Source organism: Podarcis erhardii, assembly GCF_964252035.2.
Source record: "Podarcis erhardii genome assembly, chromosome: 3".
NCBI lineage: Eukaryota > Metazoa > Chordata > Lepidosauria > Squamata > Lacertidae > Podarcis > Podarcis erhardii.
This window is the reverse complement of record NC_138507.1, coordinates 54,781,140-54,807,994: the sequence shown is the minus strand read 5'-3', so window position 1 is coordinate 54,807,994 and position 26,855 is coordinate 54,781,140. Positions and strand designations below refer to the sequence as shown.

At 41.2% G+C, this 26,855-nt stretch overlaps 2 protein-coding genes and 1 long non-coding RNA gene across 6 annotated transcripts; 1 reads left to right on the top strand and 2 right to left on the bottom strand.

The window, feature by feature from the left end:
* Window positions 1-220: 220 nt before the first annotated feature.
* NUS1 (NUS1 dehydrodolichyl diphosphate synthase subunit) lies at window positions 221-15,254 on the bottom strand. Its single transcript, XM_081856224.1, has 5 exons — window positions 14,352-15,254; window positions 5,388-5,510; window positions 4,770-4,922; window positions 2,984-3,083; window positions 221-446 (listed from the first exon to the last, which is right to left on the bottom strand). Exons 1-5 carry the CDS (start codon window positions 15,013-15,015, stop codon window positions 356-358), a joined length of 1,131 nt encoding a protein of 376 aa, XP_081712350.1. The 5' UTR covers window positions 15,016-15,254; the 3' UTR covers window positions 221-355.
* A 120-nt stretch (window positions 15,255-15,374) lies between these two features.
* LOC309338773 (nephrocan-like) lies at window positions 15,375-26,736 on the bottom strand. 4 transcript variants are annotated; one of them, XM_081856198.1, is made up of 4 exons: window positions 26,602-26,736; window positions 20,429-20,573; window positions 17,160-18,061; window positions 15,375-16,493 (listed from the first exon to the last, which is right to left on the bottom strand). In XM_081856198.1, the coding sequence occupies exons 3-4, from the start codon at window positions 18,041-18,043 to the stop codon at window positions 16,049-16,051; spliced, it is 1,329 nt and encodes a 442-aa protein (XP_081712324.1). In that variant the 5' UTR covers window positions 18,044-18,061; window positions 20,429-20,573; window positions 26,602-26,736; the 3' UTR covers window positions 15,375-16,048. The 4 variants fall into 4 exon arrangements, with proteins under 4 accessions (XP_081712324.1, XP_081712325.1, XP_081712323.1 ...); XM_081856199.1 differs by lacking the exon at window positions 26,602-26,736 and adding an exon at window positions 26,459-26,582; XM_081856197.1 differs by lacking the exon at window positions 26,602-26,736 and adding an exon at window positions 25,875-26,450.
* On the top strand, window positions 24,921-25,783 carry LOC309338819. Its single transcript, XR_014155063.1, has 2 exons — window positions 24,921-25,431; window positions 25,534-25,783. It is a non-coding gene; the product is annotated as an uncharacterized lncRNA (long non-coding RNA).
* Window positions 26,737-26,855: the final 119 nt, after the last annotated feature.

The window sequence follows — 26,855 nt, the reverse complement described above, 5'->3', positions numbered from 1 at the left end:
TTTATATGGTCCAGTGTTTCTTCCCATTGATTGTAGTGCTACTTAGATTGGTTCCCTCAAAATCAGAAGTATTCCTTTTATTAAGGATTTGGTCACTGGAAAGAGAGGCCCAAAGCTTCTAAACAGCTGTTTTACAATATTTATGGTATGCCATATGCCACAGCAGTAGACCACTGCTTTCCCCACAACTCCAAAGACTATGAGTACACACGCATACAAATTCTAAAAAGGTAAGACACTTTATTGAATTTGATAAATTAAGAGACTATGTACTGGACTTTTATGTATCACAGGTACTTGTAAACAGAGACACTGGGTCCTTTCCATGTAAATCCTGATAATGTTCAGCAAGAAGTTATTTTCCCACGCGCTGTTCACAGTTTGAATAGTGACGGAGGGCAGAGAAGAATTCTTCATAACTGATGTTCACATGTGAAGGCAAAGAACTGGGAAAACACAATTGGAAAGAGGCAGTTAATATCCAAGTAGCATTATCCTAATCCAAGTAGCATTATACTAATCCTTGCCTTTGAACAATTTCACTGGTTTATTCTCAAGCTGATACACAGCATATCGCAGACATAACTCTGGACAAACCATGAAGTCAGAGCAATCTAACTGAAATCAATTAAAATTTTATTGATCAAGTGGATCTGCAAACTTAAATGACTTAACATTAGAATAGATGACTACTTAGAACCGACCGGCTCTGCACAGTATTGGGACTACTAAACAGAAGGGAGAAAAGTAGAAAAATGATAGGAGACATTATTGCTCCAGCTACAGGAGCAATACTATTCAATACTACTTCACAGGTTCACTTTCACATAGCTTTTCCGTTGACATGACAGTCAAGTATGATAGTCCTCAAATATTGACACACCTTTCCAGGTAATGCTTTTGTTAACCTTCTACTGAAGGGAAGTCAAGCCAAACACATGCTTTCTTGTATCAGTTTTGGCACTGTCTTACTACATTAACAGCTCTTCAACTAACTTCTCTTTTCAAGGATAGTTGTAATTCCATATGTGGAATGATTCAGAAATCCAAACCCCATTCTAGAGAACTTCAGAAATCCAATCTTCATTCCTCAGCCAGAATTTAGTTTCAACCATTTCCTTTAATTCTAAAGATTTGCATAGTGACAGATGAGAGTTAATCATGGATTGTATGAACCCAGTCATCATTTGACTGTACTGAGCTGGTTACATTAAGTAATTTTCTGATACCACAGAACTATTCACACAGGAACACTTGTATGGAAGATACTGAATTTAGTGTGCCTTTTACATGAAACAGTACTTTAGAGTGTTGTGCCTGATCGACCTGGCCCTTTAAGAAACACACAACAGGGCAGATTCCAAGAAAATTTACAAAGCATGACTGATGCACGTTAAGATTACAGAATCAAGATTACAGTGTGGAAGCCTGCCAGAAAGCCCTACAACCTAAGTACTGATGAATAATGCACAAGCATGACTGGAGTGAAGGGGGAGATTTGCTGTGTAGCTAATGTTTATGGGAAGACCATCTGTAACTTCCAGAGATACTTAGCACTTTTTATTCCCAGGTCTAAATCTTAATTCTTTGGGTTAAGCCATGCTTATGCAGGAACCATTAATTGAATGGGTTCAGTTGCTCTGGAAGGCAACTTACACCTGGTGATTGCCACAGATGATGTCATCCTAGACCAGTGGAGAATCAGCAGCTTGCAAACCAGCCCACAGCACCTGCTCCTTGCCACTCTCCAGCAATTAGGTCAGGAAGAAAGGCTTTCTTTCAAGCCTAACTGTTGCACAAGGAGCACACGTTTTTTGGACAGATCAAATCTAGGGTGGGAAAATCACTCCCTCTGGTAATTAGTCTTGGAAAACAAGCTAAAATATTTTAGGAGAAATTGGTCTCCTCAACTGTAGCTATGCCCACTTTTGTCCTAGCCATGTCTGCTGCTGGAATGTGGCTTCTGGAAGGTTGCCCAGGAGGAAATACAGCACTTGGGCAGAAAAAGAAAACACTACCCCTCCGCTCCCCTTGACCTTTCTATAGCTTTTAACACAGTGGGTCACATAATATTAGACAGGCTTTTGCTTCTGATGCCGGCTTTTTTTTTGCTCTGCTGAAGAATATTACTATGCTGAATGGGGATCTGTCTTATGGGTACAGTGAAGCTCTGTTAAATCAGTATCTAGCAGCAAAGTACCTCTCATTATGATTGGGTTCCTATAGCCAAGTAACCCCTGGGGTAGGAGACACACTACTTCTACTTCACACATACACTCATGAAACCAGGCTTGAAGTGCAATATTTATTTTCTTCCCCCACTGGAATGGTATAGAGAACATATTCTTGGTATACACTTGGTAGAATTAAGCCTGCTGCTGATCTGCTTTGTAGTGGTAGCAGGCTTCAATTCTCTAACCTACGATTTAAAAAATCTAGATGTTTCAAACTATTTTAATTCATGCTAAAGGGTGAAGTTAGGAATAGTAATCTCTGTAACCAATTTCAAGTTCAGATCTATGTGAGGGTAGATATTCTACATCTATTAACATGGAAAACTAGGATGTGATCTCAATGGGCAACATGAAGGTTATTTGGGATCAGAATGTCCTGCAACATCTTTCAACAGTCTTTTGGTACTCAGAGTAACAAAATAAATGGCTTTCCTTCTCTTATTACAAATTTATTATACTCCTAACAAAATAATAATTATTTTTCCTTTCACAAGTTGACCACACATTTTGCACCTTTATAAAAAGTGGGAAACTATATATCAACTAAAGGAAAAGAAACTGTCAGAATGCTTTTAATAGGGGCTTTTGAGAACTATTATTATTTGGGGCATGATGACAAGAAGAGCATATTCACTGATAAATGTAACTACTGAAAATCACACATGAAAGTTTGAACACAAAGGGTCAAAGCCACTTGCAATACAAAGTAAATGTTCCAAGTTACACACAACTATGTATAGTCAACTTACACAATCTCTGTCAATCGGATCTGCCATGGAAGAAATCCTAATACACTGTCCACAGGACCAAACTTTAATATTAATTCTGGGTCAGGAAAGCCATTAGTACCTAAAGAGAGTAATAGTTTGGGGTTGTAGAATTAAGACCATCATGTTACATTAGAGCTTTAACACATCTTCACATACAATGTGCATTTCTTACAAATTATTTTCCATAGAACAGTACCAAATATTTTAGAGAGAACATCACTTAGGCCCCATAAAATGACCTCAAACAATTTGACAGTTAACTACTGTGTGCAAATTTAGTTGGTATATAAAGATAAATATTACAATTACAATTTTGATTATCCAGTTTAAACAGTGCTTTAAAAAATTATCATTCTTTGGTCTTTATGATAGTTTAACTGAAACACTGCCGTGTCCACTGACTTTGGAATTTACTGAAAGCAAGTATGCTTATTACTACTTTGCTCATTTAGAGCAAAGGAAATCTGAATCTCTGTTAGCTTAATTTTCTTGCTATTTCTAGCATATAGTTTACAGTAAAAGACTGCAAATTCAACTGTTCAATCAGTGTTTTAAGCTTCCAGTGTTTTCAGAACCACCATGCAGTGGCTGTAGTTCAAAGTGCAACCTTCTAAGCTGCTTTGAGAGCCAAACGCATAAAAGGACGTGTCATTATTTTTTGTTGTGGTAATAGTGCCCATGGCTAAAGAAAGCAAGGTACAGTTTCATTTTAAAGAAGACATGTCACATCTCCAGTAAGTGTTTCAAGAAAGTCAAAAAATTATTTAGCTGTTCACTCAATTCTTTTTCACATTGCACACATGCCTTCTTTGAATCACAACCCTTGTCTTGATTTCAAAAAAGGTGATTGTACTATCAGCAGTAATTGCTGTTACTGCATGACATATTCCTTCTTCAGGCTAACTTGAAGGTGGAGGTGTCCAAAGCAGCCAGAATTTGCTACTGCCATGCAGTTTGCTCCCGTTTCCCGATTAAGTAAGTATGGATCTTTTATCTGACGTTATGTTGAACTTCAGAAGCCCTTCCGAGCAGTATGAAATCTGCTTTCAAATGCCTCCAAAGCCCTATACAGGCCTGTATTGGCCCACACCTGTGTTCCACTTTGTGCTATGGCAGACACTTATCTTTTAACCTGACACAGTTATTAATGGCAGCCAGGAACATACATTTGTGACATCAGTGTATATATCCACAGTGAACTTGAACATTTCCTCATCAAGCTGTAACATATAGCTAAACAAAAGCAGATAAAACAATTCTGCTCGCTAAAATGAAACACTGCCAAATGGTAAATTTAGTGAGGCATTACAGTTTGTTTTTAACAGCACTTAATGTAACAATCTCCTGGCACTACTTAATAAAAAAAGCAGTTGCACTACAGCTGTCAAAATAAGTTTCCCCTGAAATTCCTTTGTAGCCAAATTTCAATTGGCAATTGAATAAAATTTACCTCAGATGGCTTGGCTGAAGCAATTCTCTCCAAATTACTTTATGTGCTATAACAAATAATGAGTCACTCACGTCCCACAAGCAATTAAATTTCTTTGAAATGGACAACACTACATAGCATACACCAAAACACTTGTGGGAAATAGGTATTCTGTGAAGCAGCCCTCAGAATCTGCCAGTTTGAAGACTGTGCACAATGGGTATGAGCTCTAGATACAAATGTGTTTGGGTCTGGGAAAATTACTGTCACCTGATTAGTCACACCCCCCCACACCACTTTTCATGAGGGGTAAACAACTTCAGCCATCATACTTACTAGTTAATAAGTTTTCCAAGACGTCCATATCCAGATCTGTGCATTTTTTTTGTTTTTGTGCTACTAAGTGGCAAAATTTCTGAGCTGCTTTTACTATATCTGTCTTCCCATCCTCTGAAGACAGCACATTCAGTGTAGATTGGCAATTTAAAACTGCAACAAAAAAGAAAGAACTTAAAGCAACTAAATGGAAATGGAAGAAGTCAGCTTTACTTGAAGTTCACCTCTCACTTGCAAACAGGATAAACACCATTCTCCACTCCCAAAGCCAGTGAAGGCTCCCAGCAGCAAGGTTATTTTAAATTTAATTTACAAAATGAACCTTCTGTAAAGAATCACAAGAAACGCTTGCTAAAATATTAATAGTTCAGTAAAAGTTTAATATCAAAACTTAAAACATTTAACTAAAACTGCCAGTCATTTCTGTAAAATAAGGCATTCACACTCAATTCCAGCTATCAGCATATGCTGAGATGTTCATGGGATTTATTGTACTCATGGAGATACCCATTAATTCCCATGCAGGGAGTTAATCCATGTTTGTGGATCAGATTTGGGTGTCCAGGAACTTTCTAGTTCTCAATAACAGTACAGGATTTTCAAAATAAGAAATCTTACCTTGATCTGTTTTATCTTGATTTGCAAACTTCACTGTATATTTGGAACAGTCAAGATTTAACAATTCCTGCTGCTGCTTTAGGATTTCATCCATTAGCCTTGAATTATTTCTCTTGAAAAAACCTTGCAAAGAGAAGAGAAAGAAGTACTGGCTAATTTATCATCATTTTCCAGGTAATCTATGTCAGTATTTTTATAGATCTCTAGAATCATATAAATAGTTTAATTATTTTTCTTTTAAAAAAAAATCCAAGGAGATCTGGGCCTCATTTACCCCCTGAAGAAAAACATGTAGAGGCTAGCCATCTTACAGAAACTTGTATGAATTTTCAATTTGACATCAAATAGTTGAAGTTCTCGTACCAAACCATGGTTTTTGCTACTCCCCTCTCTCTCTCTCTCTCTCTCTCTCTCTCTCTCTCTCTCTCTCTCTCTCTCTCTCACACACACACACACACACACACACACAGAGGAAACAATGGTTTGTCTGCTTTTGTTTTGTTTTCAGCTGATGCAGTAGTTCCTAGAATTACGGAACATTAATTCATGTATCATGCCAAATAGTAGCTAAGCTTCCTTAAGCACAGCTTTCAGCCATCTGAATTTGAGAAAAGCGAACTACAGTTTGGCAACAGATACCACAAATCTTTTTCAGCCAGACTTGATTAGTCTGTTGCACAAATCAGAATACCGACTGGAGATTAGTAATCCTGCTGAAATCAACTACTATATCCAGCTAATATAAACAGAATTAATTATGTTCCAATTATTCCACCTTCAAGGATTAAAAAATTTAAAACAGATCATCTTTTAAACAGTAATCAGATGGCCCAGCCTAATTTAATATAAATAGAAGAGCATCATGTATGCTACCCTAAGCTCTTTGAAGGAAGGGCAGAATAAAAATGTAATTAACAGAAGAAAAAACAATAAGATTAAAGTTCCAAAGTGAAAGTATGGATTTCTATTTGCAATTTTTTAATATAAACGTTATTCTTGCAATTTTATACTGCATTTATTTTGTTTAGCTGCTTGATTGTCAGTAGTCTTGATTTTAAAGGTGAACTGAAGAACTTGAAGACATCATTAACGCATGTTCAAGTTTATTTTTGCCCAATTTGAAAGTGTCAGGTGGGTGACATTTTTTGAGCTTTCCCAAACAGCCAATCTTAAGGCATGAATTTCCATGTGGGATCCTACGGGTAGAGTTTCATGTATTGCTAAGTTGGGTATGGCACTCCAAAAAGGTTTCTCGGGGGGTATGGGAAGAAAGGGAATATACCGTATTTTTCGCACCATAGGGCGCACCGGACCATAGGGCGCACCCAGATTTTAGGGGGGGAAATCAAGGAAAATAATTTTTCACCCCCCAGCCCCAAAGAGCAGTGTACAGGCTGCACACAACCTCTCCCTGCCGGAGAGGTTGCGCGCAGCTATGGAAGAAGGCAAGGCAGCGAGCGGGATGGATCCTGCTCGCTGTTTTGGCTTCCCCTTTAGCCCCGTGCAGCCTCTCCTTGCCGGGAGACACTGCGCAGGGCTAAAGAATCCATAGCCCCGTGCAGCCTCTCCTTGCGGAGGGGTTGCGCGCAGCTATGGAAGAAGGCAAGGCAGCGAGCGGGATGGATCCCGCTCGCTGCTTTGCCTTCCCCTTTAGCCCCATGCAGCCTCTCCCTCCAGGGAGAGGCTGTGTGGGGCTAAAGAATCCATAGCTCTGTGCAGCTTCTCCCTGCCGGAGGGGTTGCCCGTGGCTATGGCAGAAGCCTGCATTCGCTCCATAGGACGCACACACATTTCCCCTCAATTTTTGGAGGGGAAAAACTGCGTCCAATAGAGCGAAAAATACGGTATGTTGCATGAACAGTCTTCTGTTTCTACAACTTTATATCCAACCATTTGTTACTACCAGAATCCACAAGTGCAAGTAATGTCCAGGATACAAAAACTCTACTGAAGGTACACCTAAGGCTTTGGGCGTATCTAACAGTTTTTGACGCCTTGCCCCACCCCAAAAGACAGACACTGGAGCTGCATTAACTACTAACAACTACTGTCACATGACCAAAGTGCTGTTTGAGACATCCAACCCCAAAGTACTTTGCGGTGCACAGAGTGAGTTGCATGGCTCTTGGAACCCAGCCAATTCTTTCAACACTTTTACCCAAAATGATTTATTTATTAGAGTTTAACTTGGCAGCATAATGAACTACAGGTTATGTAGTCTACCTTAAAACCAGGACTGAATTGTCATGTAAATGAGGCCAATGGGTGCTAAATCTAGCTAAGTCTCAGCCTTTGTTTTAAATAAAAACAAAGAAAAAACAAACACATGCTGCTGGGCACAGACCAGAACTACTGTTAACCAAGCTGTACTTGTCTGAACAAGTAGCAGCAGCTGTAGAGGTGACTTTGCACAATAAGATGTTATGACTCCCACAGACCTTGCAGTTGAACCTGGCAAATAAACTTTAGAGTACTTTCTGTAAGAACAGTCCTGCTGGATCAGACCAAAGGTCCATCTAGTGCAGCATCCTGTCCTCACAGTGGACACCTGAAAGCAGAACCTGAGTGTAACAGCATTCTGATCACATTCACACCACTTGCCTTTCTTCGCAACTGGTATTTGGAGGCATGCTGCCTTCAACATGGAAGGTACTGCCCAGCCACCATGGCTAGTAGCTGTTGATAGCCTTATCCTCCATGAATATATTTAATCTTCTTTTAATGCAAGTTGGTGGCCAACACTACATCCTACAAATAAACTATGCACAGTTCCCAACTGTACATATGTGACTATATAGGTATGACACACCAATCAACTGCTACTGTGCTATAAAAATAGGCTAAAGACAAGGCCAGGTGCAGCTTTTCTGGTTTGAGTGCCTCACGAGCTGCTGTTATTATTGTTATTGTTATTGTTATTTACTTGTACCCTACCCATCTACGTAACTGGGTTGCCACAGCCACTCTGGGCAGTTTCCAACAGAATATAAAAAGCACAATGAAACATCAGATATTAAAAACTTCATGATACAGGACTATTTATTACTATTAGAGTTAATATTTCTTAGCTTTCTGAAAACTGGAGGCACCAAATTTTCTTTATGTGCAGTTGTTTGTCAACTTTATTAGCCCCCCCCTCTCTCTCTCTCAAAAAAAAAAAAAAGTTTAGCAAGCATATAATTTATGTTTCTTCCTTTATATTGGTTCCAGCAATTTTTTTAGTTTTAAGTTTCTTTAAAACTTTTAGTACTCAGATTATTTTCTTGAAACAATTCCTATCCCTTCTTAGGGCTAGCATTACAGAAATGTTCCTTTGATCCCTAGGGGCCTAAGATATAAAGTTAATATGAAAATGGTTTATATATTTTTGTACCAGGTATTTGCCTGGAAATAAAGAGTTGTTATGCTTTCAGCAGAATAAACTAATTGCCTTTTCTGCATTAGGCAGAGAAGTGTCCAACAGGTTTTCAATTATAAATCATCTTGTAGAAGCCTTGCTGTGTGGGAGTGCTATCCATTAAAGCCTACAGAACTTTTGTTCAGCCCATACAAATAGGTCAAAGTTACTTTCACAGAAGATAACATTCCCTAAATTGTTATTTGTCATCCATTAAAGCCTATCTCAGTATTGGCGTCTTTAAAATCTGAGTTGTATAAAAAATTTAGAATTGTGACATGTTGAGGCTTAGATTAATGTATTTAATACAATTGTAGTTCTGTTACATACAATTATGTTTCATTTTAATGTGTATTTCTTACAAAAGTTAATTGCATCTTTTTAAAAAGTAAGCAGTCTTTTTAATATTCAGTGTTAAAAGTTGACTGGTTCATGAATATTGAAGAAAAAATCACAATAGTATTATTATGCATTTACCATCCTATAATTAAATAGGAACATTATTTTTTTCAACACATAAGCTATTTTATAAGGCTTCTCATTTCTGCTAGTACAGTGGTACCTTGGGTTACAGATGCTTCAGGTTACAGACTCCACTAACCCAGAAATTGTCCCTTGGGTTAAGAACTTTGCTTCAGGATGACAACAGAAATCGCACAGCGGCGGCGCGGGAGGCCCCATTAGCTAAAGTGGTACCTCAGGTTAAGAACAGTTTCAGGTTAAAAATGGACCTCCAGAACGAATTAAGTTCTTAACCAGAGGTACCACTGTATAGCTTCTGGATCTGTCTGAAGTTCTGTTTCCACCTTGCTCTTGATACTCAAGCTTCTAATTTATACATAAAAGACATTTGAAATTGAGGAATCCCTATGTGTACTAGTCAGTCTCTCTTTATGGAATTTAATTCCACCTAAGAAGACATGTGTTTAGAGACATACAAAAATTTAAAACTGGACATATCTAGAGCACCTATCCACAGATCTGGATTTTCCTAACCAGCATGCATAACTGAAGCTGAATCCTGAAAACTGAGGGTGTTATGTGTTCCAAGTTCCCATATCCAGAAGATAAGAAGGCAGCCTGCCCTGGATAAGGTTGCACCCCCTGGGATGTAGCATATCTGCAGCCTAAGGGTGTTCCTTGATTCAGCACTGCCCCAGAGGCTCAGATGGCCTCGGTGGCTAGGAATGCCTTTTTTCAGCTATGGCTAGTTCACTAGCTACATCCCCTTTTGGGCAGAGATGACTCAGCCACTGCACTCTATGTCCTGGTAACTTCCAGAATAGATTACTGCAATGTGCTCTACATGCAGCTGCCCTTAAAAGATTACTTGGAAACTTCAGTTGATCCAAAATGCAGCATCCACATTACTGGCTGGGGTTTCATTTAGATCTCCTATAGCCCCAGTTCTGAAACAGCTGCACTGGTTAACAGTTCCTTTCTAGCCCAACCAAGGTACTTACATTAGTGTTTAAAGTTCTAAACATGCAGGGCCTAGATATCTGAAAACTGTCTCATTTCCTACAGGTCCTCTTGACTGCTAAGATCAGCAGAGGGGGCACTTTTAGTAGTTCCTCCACCCTTAGAAGCTTGAGGGGTGGTGGACTGGGAGACAGCATTCTTTGTGACAGTCCCCAGGTTGCATCTGGCACCTTTACTATACAACTTCCAACAAATTCTGAAGATGCAGCTTTCTTAATTCTGGCTTTTGACACTTGACATATACATTTTTAGGATCCACCTTGTTTCTGTGACTGTAGGCTGTTTTGAAATGTTTTAATACAGTATTGTGTTTTGTTTTGTTTTGTTTTAAATATTGTGTTTTAATATTGTAACTCTCCTCGGACCTCAGGTTGCAGAAAAGGTAATTAGTAACAACAACAACAACAAATTGTTAGAATGCAAGTATGTATCGAGTTGCTATTTGCCATCACCTTCACTCTGTAGGCTGTTCCTATTAAAACATTCTCAAAAAACAAAAAGTTTATGTACTTCATTCACACAGATATTGTCAAATTGAGTGAAAATAATATTAGAAGTATAGTTTCAAATGACATAAATAATTTAGAAAATACATTGATACATATTTCTTCTCAATAATGCTCCATTCCTCCTTCCGTTTGAGATATGGTAGCTGTTTCAGCCTGGGGAGCTGGGAAAGAGATCCTGTGAAGTGGAACAGCTACATCATGTCCAAAAAACTGTGCTCATTTTAAATTGTTTTTTAATAGTTGCTGTATCTTGCCTCTTCACATACTTTTAGTAGTTGTATCGAACACTCCATGCTCGTGTATCTAAGGCACTGAAGAAGAAAGGACCTAGAAACAACTACTTGGGATAACTAGCTAACCTGTAAGATGACTCCTTGGAAATGTAGGAGCTAATGAGGGATTGGCTCATACCACATTTGTTCAATCTATTTATTTAGTTTTCTGTAGTTTAGATCTTAAACACAGAGTTCACTTCTGATTTATTAGAAAAATCAAAACACCTCTCCCCAGTGCTTTGTAAAAAAAGAACATTATTGAAGTAAGCACTTGACAAATGCATCTGGATGCAGTGGCAGAAGCACAGCCTCAGTGGAAGCACCATTTATGTAAAAGAGGATCTTTTGGTTCCCTTGCACCAAGCAGTCTGCTTTTAGCTTTCACAAGAATGAAACAAGGCCTCTCCAATGCCGTTGGAGGCAATGTCAGCTGACAAAGTGAACCGTTCCAATCTCTCCTACCCTATAGCCTGCTAACATGATTACACATTTTATATAGTTATTCTCAAAATAAAGGTTCAATGTAACACAAGAGTTGTTTGCTTTTTCAAGCGTACTATGACTAAAGATGACTTTAGAATTCTAGCAACAGATATCCATGAATCAATGCTATGTCCCAGCCTTCTCCAGCTGGATTCCCTCCTGATGTTTTAGATTATAACACCCAACGTCCCTAACCATTGTCCATGGGTCCCAAACATTTGATGAGTATGAGATTGGGGGAGATTATTATAACCCATCACCACCATTGCAGCAGCAGCAGCAGCAGCCAAAAACTATCTTCTAAGCTTACAAAAGAGGCCTAAATGCTGACAGTTTCAGAACTTGACCTCTAAAAGATTTCCTACCCCATGGGTACTAGATAGAATTCCTATTCCAAATATTCCAAAAAGAGAAAACGTGCCTGCTGCATAGTATTGTTTGTCATATGAAATATTAGTTATAAACAGAATACGGATGTATGGAATTGAATTGTGACTTTTTATTCTTAATTGGTCTGTTTCCAAAACCAGTTTCAACTACAGTTTGTTGAAAGCTTGATTTTTTAAAAAAACTTTTTGAATGCAGCTAAATATCTGAATACATATGCCCCTGTGTAGTATCATAAAATCAATTGTGCTTATGTTGCTGCTTTTAATGTATGCAAGATGGAAAAAAGCTTAAGTGATTCACTTCAAAGTATGACAACCATCAGCATGTGAATCTGAGACTAAGTAGTCATATGAAATTTAAATAACATGCTTGTACCTATTAAGAAATTAAATTAAACCTACACATAGTTGCATCATTTGCTGCTGCTTCGGGCTTGATTCTTCAAGGCAGAAAAAATGTCTTCTAAAGTTCAAAATATAATACAGCATCAAATATTTCTCTCTTTTGAGGCTACAGACTAATGCTCTTGGTTGAAACCTTAAACTACCACCACTATTTCCCATTTCCCTGCAACCTAACTACATCACAAACACAGTTTGCATGATAGGATCTGGTCAGAAAATAGAACTGATTTGTACTGTTCCTTATTGGTCAGAGATGGGGTTCAGATAGAGAGGAATACCTTCTATCATTTTGTTAGACAGGAAATAGGGAGGGGTAAGAAAGCAGCACTGGTTTTCAATTAAATGACTTTGATACATGTACCCAGGTGAGCTCTTGGGGCAGACTTTCTCAACCTGTGGGTCCCCAGATGTTGTTGAACTACAACTCCCATCACCCCTAGCTAGCAAGGCCAGAGCTCAGGGATGATGGGAGTTGTAGTCCAACAACATCTGGGGACCCATAGGTTGAGAACCGCTGCGGGAGTCTGCCTTTCTATGTGTGGATAAATGATAAGATATGCACAATATAAATGTGATAAAGGGTCTTTTAGTTATTCTTTCTCTGTACAGTTGTGTTTTGTATTTTCGTATAAATTAGTTTGAATTTTATTGTTTAATGTTAAAAAACTTTCATGTACATTGATCATCCTTTAACAATTCTGCCCCCTTGCAGATACATTGCTCTCTAGCAAGAGTGAGAAGCAGAAACCCACCTGCTTCCTTCCTGGTTAAGTTGAGAGGAGCAAAGACATCCCTCTCTTGTGTTGGGATATGGGGAAGATTGTCACCCACCTCTCCAGCTCCACATTCGGAGCTGGCTGTTTGCACAGTGGATGGTCCAAGAAGTGTCTATTCACCACTGCAAAATGAGCCTCAGCCTTTCCCTCCAGCTGCATCTGGAAAAGGCTGGAGACAGGTGGTTGACAGCTGTGGCACTCTGTGTATCTCCTCCATCCAGTCAAGTCCCAGCCTTGAAAATTGAAAAGTGGTGGCACTTTGAGCTACACTTCCACCCACTGCAAAAATAAGCCCCAGCCTTTTGCTCTACAGAGAAAGTCTGGGACTTGTTTGGGTAGCAAGGGTGTTGATGCAGCTACCTAGCCCTTGCTCCCCCTTTCCCAGCCCCAAACCTAGAATTAGAAACAGTGGTGGTATGATTCCAGCAATTACACTGGGCTTCTGAGGTCCTCTGATGCCTTACACAATTCCTGGGAATCACCTACCTCTTCCACAGCTCCAAATTTGGACCTATAGTAGAGGAGCAAGGGATTGTTCAACCTCAGGCAGAGATGCAGTCCAGGTAAGGGATCAACAGCCCGAGCTTATGCATGTATATTCAAAACAACATGCCACTGTGTTTATAAGAGGTTTACTCCCAAGCATACTGAACACAAGAGTAAATGTGCACAGGATTGCAATGAAGGGGAGAGACAACGTCCTGGCAACCAGAAACAGGGCGTTGCATTTGACTAATACACAGAGTCATTGAAATCCTTGGACTGAAAATTTATCAAGACAAACTCACCTTCATTCATTTCAGCGGGTCTACTCTGAGCTGCCTTGTTTGTGGCACTTTAACTGTTATGGCGGCACATCTGACGAAGCAAGGGGCATTCCTCAAATCCTTTGCAGCAACAAAGGTGCAATTGTGTGCAGTTACCTGGCAATAAACCCCGTTCAACAGAGGTCTTTGTATCCTTAACCCCCACCCCATTGCCCATCTGTCACCCCTTTCAGATGCCACCAACACACCCTACACTTGTGTTCTCAGAGGAGGCACATGCGACTTCCGTGGAAGTTGCCTCCCGGTATGCGCGGGTTGCCTTTATTTATAGTAAACTGTTAACTTAGAGCAAACGTTTCTGAACCGAGCAAGGGCAAGGTCACGTCCTCCGCATGGGATGGGAGAAGAAAATCGAAAGGGGTTTAGGGAAAGGACAAGCGGACAAGGCGGGTGGCCGAAGGGCGCTCCGAGGGCAACTCACCTTCTTGGTCGTAGACGGTGACATAGGAGATGCCCACCGCCATGCACCACACCACCAGGCTGGCCATGTCCGCGTAGCTCTGCTCCTCCTCGACCACCACCAGCCCGACGTGGCCCGGCAGCTTCTGCAGAGACTTCCCGTCCTTGCGCCACCGGCCGCCGCCGCCTCCTCCGACCACCTTCCGCCCTGCCGCCGCCGGCCTGTGGTAGGCGAAAGCCCCCGTGCCCACCGCCGCCGGGGCCAGGAGAGCCCGCGAGGCGACGGCGGCCGCGGCCGAAGCCGCGCGCCGCCGCCACCGGCTGAGCCACGAGCCGCGACCTCCGAACCAGCCTCGGAACCAGGCGAAGAGCGCGCGCTGGACGTGGAGGAGGAGGTGCAGCAGGCGCCACAGCAGCTCGTGCGCGACGCTCATTGGTCTGGGCGGAGGACAGCGCGAGGGAACCGGACGCGGGAAAAGGAGAGGCGGCGGCGGCGGCTGCTGTCGCGAGGGAGGCTCAGCCGCAGTGCGAGGCGCAAACCATCTCGCCTTCCTTTCCCTCACGGACACGGTTTTATCTGCCCGGCAACCTCCGTTAGCGCCGCCATCTCCATACCTGCCCTGACCTTTCCCCTCTTGCCTACGCACGAGCCGCCCATTGGCCGAGGCGATGCCGCCGAGGGCCATTTCCGGGTTGGTGGAGCGAATGACGTGGCCCCCTAAAGGAAAGGGCGGCGTCTCCGAGCTGAATTCCAAGATGAACGGGAAGGCGAGTTCTCCGCCACCTACGGCGGCGGCCCTCGGATTCAGCACGTGTTTTCCTCATGCACAGCGACATCTAGCGGCGGGAGTGTGCGCCGGCTGCTGATAGTCGCGGTGCTTGGGTTGGAGAGCGCTGCCTGACTTTGCCTTTTTCACTCCTTTAGTTTGCTCATTTTCGGTCACTGACTCTGCATAAGAGGCCACCGTACGCAACAGTTTCATCATCCGTGAATATATACTTTTCCTGTGACCAAACAAACGAAGATGCACTGGAGGAACGACCATACGTTTAGTCGATTTTATTGGTGCACTACTAATTTTCATTTATTCGCATTCTTGTTTTTCCCATGACACCTCATATTTAATGCACAACGAAGTGGATTCTAACAAAGCACTTTGTGATTTCAAAACACTACCACCCTGCCTACCCACACTCTCAAATACAAATATCTTGTTTATACAATTAATTGCTATAGATAGCCAACATTAGTGTTTTATGAAGTGGCACTTGAATTACAACACAACAAAAGCAGAACACACACCCTGGACATTTGCTGTATGAAAAGTTACAGGATTTTAGCAGGAAGCTATGGTACATGCACTGATCAGAAACGAAACAGGTCGGTTCACCCCAAACTTTTTGCATGTGCAAACAGTACTGAAACCAGGTTTGTGTATAGCCACCCCAATACCATCATTAGGGCCCCACTGAAGTGTTGTCTAAACAACATTAATGCAGCACTAGATTTGTCTCATTTCCATTCCAAACATTTGGAAACAGGAAGAATGTAACAGCCCAGCCTTACCAGGTCAATCCTGGGTACAGCTAATGATTTCAATAGGTTTAGAAGCTGCTGACTACATACAATTTTGTAGGTCAAAATGAAAAAATGTCAGGGATAGATTGCTCTGGAGGACCGAATTAATCTCGAGTTCGCAATTTACTGGGGACTTCTGTTTAATATATTTCATAATCATAATAATCATCCATGTTTACTCTGAGACTGGAGGGATTATCAACGCTTGTGTTCTTTCCTATTTCTTCTTCTTCTAATGAATACAGATTGTTGTGCGCACACAAATGCAGAACCTTTCTTGAAGACATCCAGCTTTCACCCTGGCTTTCTGCTGGTGCTTTACATTGTCCTCCTTTAACATCTATGCCTTTGGCTGTGAGCACCCTTCTGGTTTTGAGGAATTCGCAAGTGCAATTCCATGGGTTGCTGTCCAGATAAAGGTATCTGAGTCGAGGTAAATATTTCCAGAGACTGTGATCTATGGTGGATATATTGTTGTTCCGTAGGTTTAAAACCCGCAGGTGCCTTAAATTCTGCAGTTCCTGCTCCTTAATTCTTTGTATGCTGTTTCCTTTCAGATCCAGTCTGGCTAGTGTACTTGGGAGTCTGAAGTAAAGAAAGAAACATTGTTTTATGTAGTATCTTAAAGCAAGAAGCCTGTCATTAGGATGAGAAATAATGCCTTGCCTGAAGGCCACCCAGTTAGCCTTATAGTAGAAAAGTGATTTGAAACCAATTTCTTGCACATAAACCAGACTAGGGAGTAATTTGAGCAAGGACTCATCTTTGGAACACAGTGGTTTAGACTAAATTGGTTTCCTGGGAGGCATGAGTCCTGGCGCCTGTGTTTAGAAATCAGATTCTGGACTCAAAAATCTGGCCACCGCACTGAAATAAGTGGCATGTATGCTGTTTGCACACTGATCTGTTCTGAAGCAATATCAATCTCTATTCATTATTTCTTAGATTGATATCCCACCATTTCGCTATTCAGCTCAAGGCAGCATGCACAGTCACGCCTCCCCATTTTATCCTGGCAACAGGCCTGTGAGGTAGGTTAAGCTGAGAAACAGTGAGTTGCCTAGAGTTCTCCAGTGAATTTCATGGCCGAGTGGGGATTTGAACTGGTGTTTCCACAGTTCTCAGCTGACTCTATCATTATGCCACACTGGCTTTAATTTATCCCTGTTATTTAAGTATTTTGCAGTGGCACACCTAGTTTTCTTACAGTTGTTGCAGGTGTGAAAAGGGGAGCCCAATCCAGTCACATACCTTAATGGAATAGAACTAAGTAGATTTTGTTCAAGTGCCAGATTAGACAGTTGCGTGCAGTTCTGAAGTGCCCCATCTTCAAATGTGGCAACAACATTGTTGTCAAGGAACAAGTGCTTTAGGCTGTGTAGTTCCTTGAAATCTTGAGCCTTTATTCTCTCAATCAGGTTATTGCTGCAATCAAATTTCTGTAGCGTGACTGGTAATCTGGATGGGATTATCTGGAGCTTATTCCCAGACAGCTCCAGTCTAGTTAAACTGAAAAGAAACTCCGCACCCTCAAGTGATGAAAGCTGATTTTCAGACAGGAAAAGCTCTGACAAGTTTGCCATTTGCCTCATATCTCCAAATTTTAGCATTTTGAGCTGGTTTCTCTCTAACTTCAATGTCAATAAAGATGCAGGCAGATCTGAAGGGGTGCTTGTCAGTAAATTGCCATTTAAGTTGAGAAATAGCAAATTGCAAAGAGATATAAAAAATCCTCCTGAGAAAGATTGCAGCTTATTGTTTTCCATGCTAAGATACTTTAGGTTGGGTAGGTAGAAGGTTCCAGACACATATTCCATATTATTTCCATCCAAAGTCAAACTTTGTAAACTGCTGAGGGAGGAGAGAGTACTAAAAGAAAGAGCCAAAATTACATTGCTTTGTATTTCAAGTACCCTTAATTTTTGTAAACCTTCAAAATTAGATTCATGTACAACACTTATTAAATTGTCCCCCAGCTTCAGTACTTCAAGGCTTCCTGGAAGCAAGGTAGGTATGTGCCTTAGTTTATTTTTCCGAAGTTCCAAGGTCCTCAATGCATCCAGAGCTTTGAAAGTGTTATTCTCCACTGATTCTGTCCCACTCCAGGTCAGGACAAATTCTTCAAGGGCAGACATGCTGCTGATGTCAGTGATCTAAAGTACAAAAGCCACAACAAAATTATTTCTGGCCAAACTAATTCAGAGATGGATTTAGTTTCATGGAATGACCACAAATCATCATTCAAATAAATGGGAGTTATGCAAGAACAATATTATACTGTACGTGAGCATGATTTAATTTTAGCCAAACTAGATTTTGTCCATGTTTCATGGCAAGTTGGAGCCCTCTAGAGGCTTGGCATGGAACAAACACTATACTATTCAGATTTACCTGGGAGTAAACCCCACTGAGCTCTAATATTTACAGTGCATAGGCTAGCATTGTAAAGATTAGAATATTATGAAAATTAGAATTGCTGAGTTTCCTTCTGGGATACATGTCTTAATTAGAATGTGCCTTTAGAAACATTAGTATTTCAAAGTAAACAAAACATTTGTTAGTTATAAAACAATATTTCTGTTGAATTTAGAAATATATCTTTTCATGATTCAGCAGTAATTAATGAACTGAAAAGAATTTTTTAAATAATATAAAGGATGATATCCAATATATGGCAACACTGTTCTGATTCTAGAATTGAAGTGTTGTGAGTTGTAGAACCATGGATTTTTAAATTACTTAGTTTGGCTTGACTGTGTGTTTTATTTGAAATATCTTCATACATCAGTTCAGAGATGGTTTCTATTTTTGTAGAGCACACAAGAAAATGCTAGCATCATCTCATGACATAAATTTTGGCACTTCTTTTAGAAGTTTTAAGAAGAAAGAACAAAACAGCCCTTTGTGCAAAGGTGCTCTACAGGTTTGTGTTACAACTGGCTATCTGGTTAGTAGCTGACAAAATAGTCCATTACCCTGATAAGAACTTCCATTTTTCTTTTCTGGTCATGACATGCAAATACTATTTTTCTTGCCCATGAAATTGTGATTACACTTTGTACTAATGAGCAAACAAACCTATTTGTGTAAGAACATTTATTGGTCTGTCTAATGTACAAGAGGTAAAAGTAAATTTTGGCTGTAATAAACAGATCTGTCCACACATATTAGAGCAACATTTGTCAGACGGGGTCAGTTATGGTTTTCAATCAAGGGCGCATTGGGTGGCAAACCCAAGATCACCCACAATTGTGGCTAATATTCTGTGTGTATACAGACCCTCCTAGTATCCCTATTTTCCAGGGATGTCTCTGATTTAAATAAGTTGTCCTGGTTTCTTATTTGATCCTAGAATGTGCCGCTTTTTCTGCTTATTTGCTTATTAAAACTGTTAAAGGGACAGGAGTAGGCTGTGCCATTTGGCAACACTGTTGCAGAACTACCAATCCCATGCATTGAACTTGTACAGAGGAAAGGCTATTTTTTGTACATGTTCAAATGAAATAAATCTATTTCTCTCAATGGTAATGGAAAACAGCTGTATAACGTCATAAATATTTGAATATTATGGATGATATTTAATATATGACAATACTATTCCGCTGCTAGAACTTACCTGCTACAAGTCATATGCGTTATGTTTTGGTCACCTGATTTGCCCAAGCATTTGTGGGTTACTGATAACAACCTCTGATGGATAGTCTGGCTATTGTTTGTCTTTTAGTCTGCTTATTTATGTGCTTTTATTTACCTTGTTTTAATTATTATTTTATTAAGTTGTGTTTAACTGTTGTTAAGTCAAACTGGAATCTTTATGAAGTACAGTATAAAAATATGCCGTGTGTTTTAATATAGAACAGATGTGGAGAACCTTTTGCCCTCGTAAGGCTGCTGAACTACGACTCCCATCATCCCTTGCCCTTGCTGGAGTTGATGGGAGTCACAGTTCAGCAACATTTGGAGGGGCCAGTGGTTCCCCACACCTGACACCAAGCATGGGAAAGTGTTCTCTAAAATTCAGAAGAGAACACTGGGTGGTGGTTTTTATTTAGACAAAATAAAAGGGAGCATATTCTTGTTCCATGTTTTAAACTGAACCTTGTAGCCCAAGGCTGTGCACTCAGAACTAAGGTAATAATAATAATATTAATATTATTAATAATAATAGGCTTAGATCTGAGTTCATAGCCCTGGGCTACAAGCTTCAGTTTAAAACATGGAACAAGATTATTATTATTATTATTATTATTATTATTATTATTATTATTATTAGCAGCAGCAGCAGCAGCAGCAGCAGCAGCAGCAGCAGCAGCAGACACATAGGAGAAGAGGGCTCCTAATATTCTAACAGCCATATAGGAAAGGAAATATCTGTAGAGGCAATTCTAACCCCACCCTCCCAATAAAACATCCAGTACCAAATTCTGCATCCTATACAAAGATTGCATATGTCTGTCCTCTTTTGCACCTTGCCACTCTAATTTGAAAATGTAGGTTAGCTGATGAATAAACCATCCTACCTGGAGGTGTTTGATCTTGCCATGGCTGATGTAAATTCCCCTGGTAGTTTTAGCAATCTCTTTAGGCACTTCTCCAACTCTATAGCACTGCACTCTCCCTGCCAAGTCACAGTGGCATTTCCGCGGGCATGTGGGGGTTTGAGCTCTGCAAAGATAAAACAAGAGGAGTAAAAGGCAAAACAGCTGCATTTTCCTAAACAGCACCTTCCCGAGCAGCACCAGCTTAAATGTGAGCCGCAGCATGAATTTAGGTGCCATGTGTTATTTTATACCGTAACACCTGATAAAAAGATAATACAGATGCGTGTTTTACTTTTGTTTAAAAGAGAGCGAACAGAAAAGACAATCTCTTAACTTCCTTGGGTTAAAATATTCACAGGCATCACAAAGAGCAAAAGGTTTAAACAATGATAAGGAATCTTTATTCTGGCTGGCATGGAAATTGATCTTATTTATTGGCTGTTGCCTAATCTGCAAACACTTCTGTTATCTGTAGTTTCCTAGTTTGGTTAAGTGTGACACCACAGAATGAGTTGGGAGAAAAGATAAAGAGCTGTTTTATAGTGCGCTATAAAATTTTTGGATTTTCAATGACCCCGTATTAAAAACATCAGGAAAAAGACTCTGAAGCTCCTCTTTTATCCCGACACACAAACATAGTTGCATGATTGATCCAGAGGAATCAAGCCAGTTTACTTTGTTTTCAAAATATACTATATTTTACATAGATTTCTATATTTTACATAATTCAATGATTGTTATTGACAACATTTATTTTGAGTTATTTTAAAATGTCTGTATATGTTGTGAACCGCCCTGTGATCTTCAGATGAAGAGGGACAAACAAAATTCATAAACAGCAGCAGCAGCAACAACAACGACGTTGTCTGATGCAAAAATGTCACTTGAAGACCTTGTGTATCTTTTGTTTTCCTAGGATTTAGTTACTGAAAATCTGTAATGCTGGAAGGCTGATTTACTATCCTCTGCTTTTCATCTGTGGATTGTGTTCCCATTTCACCTCTCACTCACCCAGAACTCCTGTACTCTTTACAGCTGGAGGCAAAAAAAAATAATGAATGAATAATTCCTCATAATCACACCTACATCTTTAAGAATTCAGGTCTTCTCTATCCAGGTCTAACACTGTCTGCATGAGCTCTTTGCTTTCAAACCCAAAGTCGGAGTGATCACTGTATTTGTGCATAAAATTATTTTATATGCCCCTTCATATAGGCAGGTGTGAGTGCACTTGCCCTACTTTTCCTACTGTGGGGCTGCACTCTGAATTTAAAGCACAATCTCCTGTTATGTAAAGCATAAGATGTTCAACCAGATGAGGGCTCCTTCTCCAGCCTATTTCTTAGCATTGTTCACTGGTTCTTGCGACTGGTGGGCTACAGATGCCTTGCAATATTTTTATTCCTGTGTGCAACTGTGGAGAAGCAGTAAAAAACCCCTGCTCTGCCATGTTTGCTGTGAGTCCAGGAAACTCCCTCTCTTTTGCTCCTAACATTCCTTTTGGGGGCCAGGGCATGTAAACGTTCAGTGGGAGTATGCTGTCACCCTCCCTCTGCTTTCTGTTTGTCAACTGCTCTAAGCAAAAGAGAGCTGTTGCTATTCTGTGTGTGCAGCTGCTATGGATGTGGCCTTGGGAAAGTCTTTTCTTCCCCCAGTGAGTCACAGCCCCTTGTACACTGTGCTCCAAAATGGTGCTTGTGTGGAGCATAAGGAAGATTGGCATTAGTAAGGTTCTGCATTATTGCAGAAAGGAGAAATGAAAGGAGAAATCAGAATGGTTACAATATTTGGGACAACCAGGAGGGCAACCAGAAGGCAATCAGGAGGGGACATGACAAAGACATATAAAATTATGCCTAGATAAAAATGCAAGAATTTGGGACTAACCAATTAAGCTGAATGTTAGAAGATTCAGGGCAAAATAAAGTACTTCTTCACATAGTGCATAAGCAAACATTGGAATTTATTCCTTCAAGAGGTAGTAATGACCAAAAACTTAGATGGCTTTAAAAGAGTAAATAAATCCATGAAGAATAAAGTTATCAATGGCTACTAGCCATGATGGCTTTATTCTGTGTCCACTGGTGGAGACAGCATGCATCTGAATACCAGTTGCTGGCAATCACAAGTAGGAACCCCTTCCTGTTGCGCTCAAGTCCTGCTTGTGGGTTTCCAAGAGGCATCTGGCTGGCCAATGTAAGAACCAAATGATGCACCAGACAGGCCTTTGGCCTGATCCAGCAGGGTCCATATGTTATTATTGCTGGAGTTTTTAATGTGATGGTTGCTGGCCATGGCACCAGGGCTCATATGGTGTCATTTTTAGCATTTTTTTTCCAGGGGTGTGTACTGGGGGTATCATGAATTCATGCCCATCATGAATTCATTGGTTCCCTTCCTGTGTGGTCAGCATGTGGGCATCATTGGCAGCACTGTGACAACATTTCCCTGGATGCTGTTTTTATGCCATTTTGGAATTTTCTGAGTGGTATGTTTGCCCCTGTCCTCCTTGGCATGTGTGACTAGAATACAGTAATTGTTCCATCAGTATGCAGGCAGTGTATTTCTTCCTGGCCCTGCGAACACAGCTGGCCATGTAATTCAAGATTGGTCTGTAAAGGTCCCACCATTTGTCTCACTGATTTCTTGTTCTTGTTGCATTTAAAGAAACTGTTTTTATGTATTTAGTCATTACTCCTTGAATACTTTATTTGCCTGCCTAATAGTTTTATATTTGTTTTGTCCTTTTTATTTTTCTCATTGGAGCAAGACTTTTGAATGCAAGCCTTTTTGTCTTGTGTGGCTTCTTCAACACTGCTCTTCCTTAACTACAATGGCATTCTCATGAGCCTGCATACATGCTCCAAATTTCCTGAAGGGACTCCCGCCTATAACTTGGTTTTAAAATAATGCCCTAGGCTTTGTCAGGTTTCCTTGTCTAAAATGAATGTGACTTCAAGCTCTTTAAGGTGGTTTCCATATATACCATTCAGCAACAAATAAAGTGCTAATCAGATCCAGGCTACCACGCAGTATTAAATATGTACCCACCTCCTCTCCTGTAGGCTCTTTGACTAATTTATTACATCTTGAAATGTTGTTTATGTTGGCCTGAATGTACCAGTTAATGTGAGGATAATTGAGGCCACCCATTATTACCCTTTTTCTCTTCAACTAATTCTAATTTCTTTACCTCAAGATAAGCATCAGAATTTGAGTAGAGGTGGTGATATTTCCTTCCTCCTATATTGCTTTTTTGGCTGGCTATTTCTACCCACAATGATTCTGTGATTTATTTTTTTCAACAAAGGTTTCCAGTTCTTAACATTGCAATCAATACATTATTGTGGTGCACCTGCTCTGCTGTCCTGCATGCACCACGTGAACCTTCACTTTATATTCTTGCACTTTCCTTGTTTGTGTTTGCTGCTGGTTTTATTGCTGGTTTGTTACTTGATGTGGATGGTTTTACAAGTTATTGTTTTACGGATGTAAGACATCTTGGACAATTTAATTAGGAAGGCAGGATCAAAAAAGGTGTTATGTAAATAAGAAGTTCAATGGGCAGTATGTTCCCAGCTTAAAAACAAACGAACTTGAACAGGGATTTGTCCTTGGATTCTGGTATTTGAATGAACCACACCTGTCAGTGATAATAATATTTATGACAGGGCAATGTTTGTTATACTGTTTCTACCTATGCCTGTTGATGAAAAAGAGTTTGCTGTCTTATCAAGAGCAAATGCTGCACTCCTCAATACACAAAGTCATTCTGAAAATTCAAAGGAAGCTGCTACTTTCCATGGTTCTTCCAACAAGCAAAGGGATAGAGGCCTTCCAGAAATTTTAAAAGCCTTCCCATTTATTTAAGACTGCAGTCATATGCACACATGCTAAAAAGCCTCACTGATATATTGGGATTTGCCTTTGAGTACACATGCGCACAGGGGCGCCGACTTATAAAAAATATTGGGGGGGCGGGGGCCCATACCGACTTATAAAAAATATTGGGGGGGCCCAAGACCTCCAAACCGCTGCTGCTGGGGGAACGAAAGGGGCGAGCCCTGGGCTGCCCCAACCTTAAGTGAACCTGTGAGGGCCCGCCCTTTGCGGCAGCTGATTGGCTGCCGCCGTGGGCGGTGAATATTAATGAGCTAGGGGGAATCCCCGCTTCTCGTGGGGCTGAGGGCTGACGCCAGCCCCGCAAGATTGTTGATGGGTCGAGAGCCCGCAACCCCCCCCCCTCTCTAGATCGGGAGTGGCTTTGTTTTAACTCATTACTGAATGTATTTTAAAAGGTAACTATCGTCAAACAAGGAAAATAAAAAATACCAACATAATTTTGTGATTTTACAAAGCATAATATAACTAATAGTTTTCTTAAATTATTGGGGGGCGGAGCCCCCCCAAACGAATTTTTGAGGGGGCTCGGGCCCCCTCAGGCCCCATGGAGTCGGCGCCTATGCATGCGCATAACTGGTCTATTATGCTAGCTCCATCCAGAGCCAGTAACACTGAATTTGGTCAGACAGGTTGGAGGTGCCAAGATTCCTCTTTGCAGTTACATTGTATTCAAACAAAGCAGCACAGTGGTGGAGGGAAGGAATCCTTAGCAGCCTAATTATTGTTTTTTTTTTTTTTAAGGGATCAAACAAAATTCTTCCCCAAATGATAGGGTATTGGCAGTACAGAAAGTATCACTGCTGGTTCTTGCCATTTATTTAAATTACTAAACTCCTGTTCTTAGAAATGATGAGTCTTCAAATAAGCTTTTAAAAAATCTTCCAAGTTTGTAAAAATCGGATGGGTGGAGAGGAGGAATTTTTAAATAAGTGTTTTAGGATATGTGATGCTAGCACACCTGTCCAAGTTATATTCTTGGAGGATAGGTGGGAGGAAAGCAATTCTGCTCCCGCTATAACACAATATATTCGCCCAAGCAGAAGGAAAATGTGATTACCACATAGCAGATATGCTAACAGGTTTGTTTGTGTGTATCTGAAGAAGTGTGCATGCACAAGAAAGCTCATACCAAGAACTGACTTAGCTGGTCTTTAAGGTGCTACTGGAAGGAATTTTTTTAGGTTTGTTTGTATCCCACTTCTTAACTACTGTGTTACTCCCTGCACAAATGGAAGTAAGTTTGGATGGTCTATTTAGGGGACAGGCTAGTAAACTGCGAATTCACTGTGACTCTGAACACAACAAATGGAAAGGATTTCAAGCCTTATTCAAGCCTATGAGGTATTTAGGGAACTTTCCACGCTAATCATTTAGAATGTAAGGCTCACGTAAGGGACTGGTTTTTTTCACTGTCGTACAATGCCATTTTTTTTTTAATGTTTCTTGTATGCTGCAACAGTTCATACGTCTAGTCTCGAGACTGAGCTTTTTAGGGCCAAAATAGCCTTGTGTTTTTTTTTACCCGGGAACATGATGTATTTCCTTCCGATCCCGCCTTCAGTGCTTGCACTTGTGTAGAGCTCGAGTAGTGGGGGCAGAAGGTAGATCCGGCTGATCGCAGTAGATCGGGAAGGGTGTCTGACTTCCATCAACCAAACTTCCTTTCCTTACTAAAACAAAAACCTAACCTGGCATGGACTTTTGAGCACAAGAGCTCAGTTAAGACCTCAAGTTAAGTGCTAGCACTGGAAACAAGTGCCTGGGCTCAGAATGTGCTCAGAGAAAGGCACCTTGTTCTTAATTCCAAGCCCTTTGCTGTGGGTGGTAGATGTTCCTAGTAATAAAAAAAGGCTCTCCCCCCCCCCCCCCCAATTAAGACCCCCTTGCTCAGCCACAGCTTCTAGGAATACGGCGGCGCTCAGAAACGGACTCAGGAAACCTCCCCGTCGCCTCGCGCTCTCTCCCGCGCGGCTTCCTAACGTCAATGCGAGCTCCCGACGGACCAATAAGCTGCAGCATTGCAGGTCGCTATTGCCGGCCGCTGCGGGAAACAAGACGCTAGGCTAGACAGGCCTGTCGAGGAAGATCCAGGAAGGATCTTCTCGCGTCTTTAAGCGAATGAGAACCTGCTAAACTCGCGCCGTCCTCGAAGTAGAGCTGCGCCGCAGCGCCCCCTCTGGCAGAGAGCAGCAGCAGCAGCAGCAGCACCCGTCGATCGACGATTTGTGGGGAATCTCGGCCCAACCGACCTGACTGCCGAAGAAGCCTCCGTTGTGGCAGGCCGAAGAAGCCGAGCGCCGATCTGCTCGGCAGCGGTTTTCCTGCGTTGCCCTACCGGGTGACAGAAGCGAAGTCGCCCCTAGCGCGCATGCGCCGCCTCGCCAGGAGAGCCGCCCCCCCCACCCCTCGTTCTCCCTCAGCCGCTGTTCCGCCCTCGCCGCTCTCGAGCTCAGGCCGACGCTTCCCTATCCCGCCTCGCCTCGCGGGCACCGAGGGGAGGAGG